The sequence below is a fragment of the Penaeus monodon genome, chromosome 33, assembly GCF_015228065.2.
Source record: "Penaeus monodon isolate SGIC_2016 chromosome 33, NSTDA_Pmon_1, whole genome shotgun sequence".
Lineage (NCBI taxonomy): Eukaryota > Metazoa > Arthropoda > Malacostraca > Decapoda > Penaeidae > Penaeus > Penaeus monodon.
In genome coordinates this window covers 12,681,390-12,682,326 of record NC_051418.1, presented here as the reverse complement: position 1 = coordinate 12,682,326, position 937 = coordinate 12,681,390, and the positions used below count along the sequence as shown (strand labels likewise).

General features: G+C 39.8%; 1 protein-coding gene across 1 annotated transcript in view; it reads left to right on the top strand.

Annotated features, from left to right (window-relative positions):
- Positions 1–29: 29 nt before the first annotated feature.
- The window catches only part of LOC119594050 (ubiquitin-conjugating enzyme E2 variant 2-like), a gene marked incomplete at its 5' end in the record, with an annotated part of 9,050 nt that continues 8,142 nt past the window's right edge, over positions 30–937 (top strand). The window contains 1 exon segment of the mRNA XM_037943084.1: positions 30–612. Within this exon segment, the coding sequence (XP_037799012.1) occupies positions 450–612 (163 nt within the window).

The following is a 937-nucleotide window of genomic DNA, read 5'->3' as shown; positions in this document are numbered from 1 at the left end:
ATCATTTGTGGTTACTAATTCTTTTTGAGAAGAAAAAATAATAATAGTTAATGAAAGGATGAAAGAGCTGCAGTGAAAGTGTAAGCCTAAGCAACCAAAGCCTGCCAAGGAGGGCGTGACATGATTGCCTCGTAAGCAGTGATTAGTTTTCATTATATCTCATTGACAAGAGATTGTCGCACTTGCACACATCTCGGCTCGGTCTGATTGATATACCGGTGACCTACCGAAGGAGTTGGTTCTCACCAATATGTCATCTCCTCTTTTACTGAAAGTGTTGGGGAGCACATCTTTTCCAGTGCAAATACCATCACAAAGGCTCTCCAAACCTGTACCTTGTGCTTCTCTGAAATGTTAGTTAGACTTGTTCTTGACAGTCTTCGCATTCCTCGCAAGTTAGTCAGACGAGAAAGATGATGATGGCAAGCCTTGCTCTCTGGAATTGAGTTATGACAGTTTGCGCGAGTGTGGCAATGCTGTCGTCGTCCTGCAGCTGCGTAGGTATCGATGACCTATGGCAGAGGCTGAAAATGACGTGGCTGTGTTGCAGTATCAATTCACACAATAGTAGTGTTGTTCACTGTATGGAAGAGAGTGATGTAGGTCAGACTGGTAAGTATGAATGGGTCTAACAGTAAAAGTCTTTATTCCAAAGTATTATATAATGGAATGGAAGGTAGCTGCTTTATTTAGGTTGTATTGCAAAGGGATCCAATTATGCTTTTAGTTTTTCATTTGCTTCCTGGCACCCATTTAGAAGTCTTTTTGTTATGGAGCTCACAGCATCTGGTACCATATTGTTTAAGACGACTAACAGCATTTAAGAGTTAAATTTTTGTTTGCTACTTGAACTAAAGAAAAAAAAGTTGGAGAACAAATGATTAAATCCTCTTAACAATTGCTTGATTGTCATCTCTGTGATATGCAAAAAGTATCC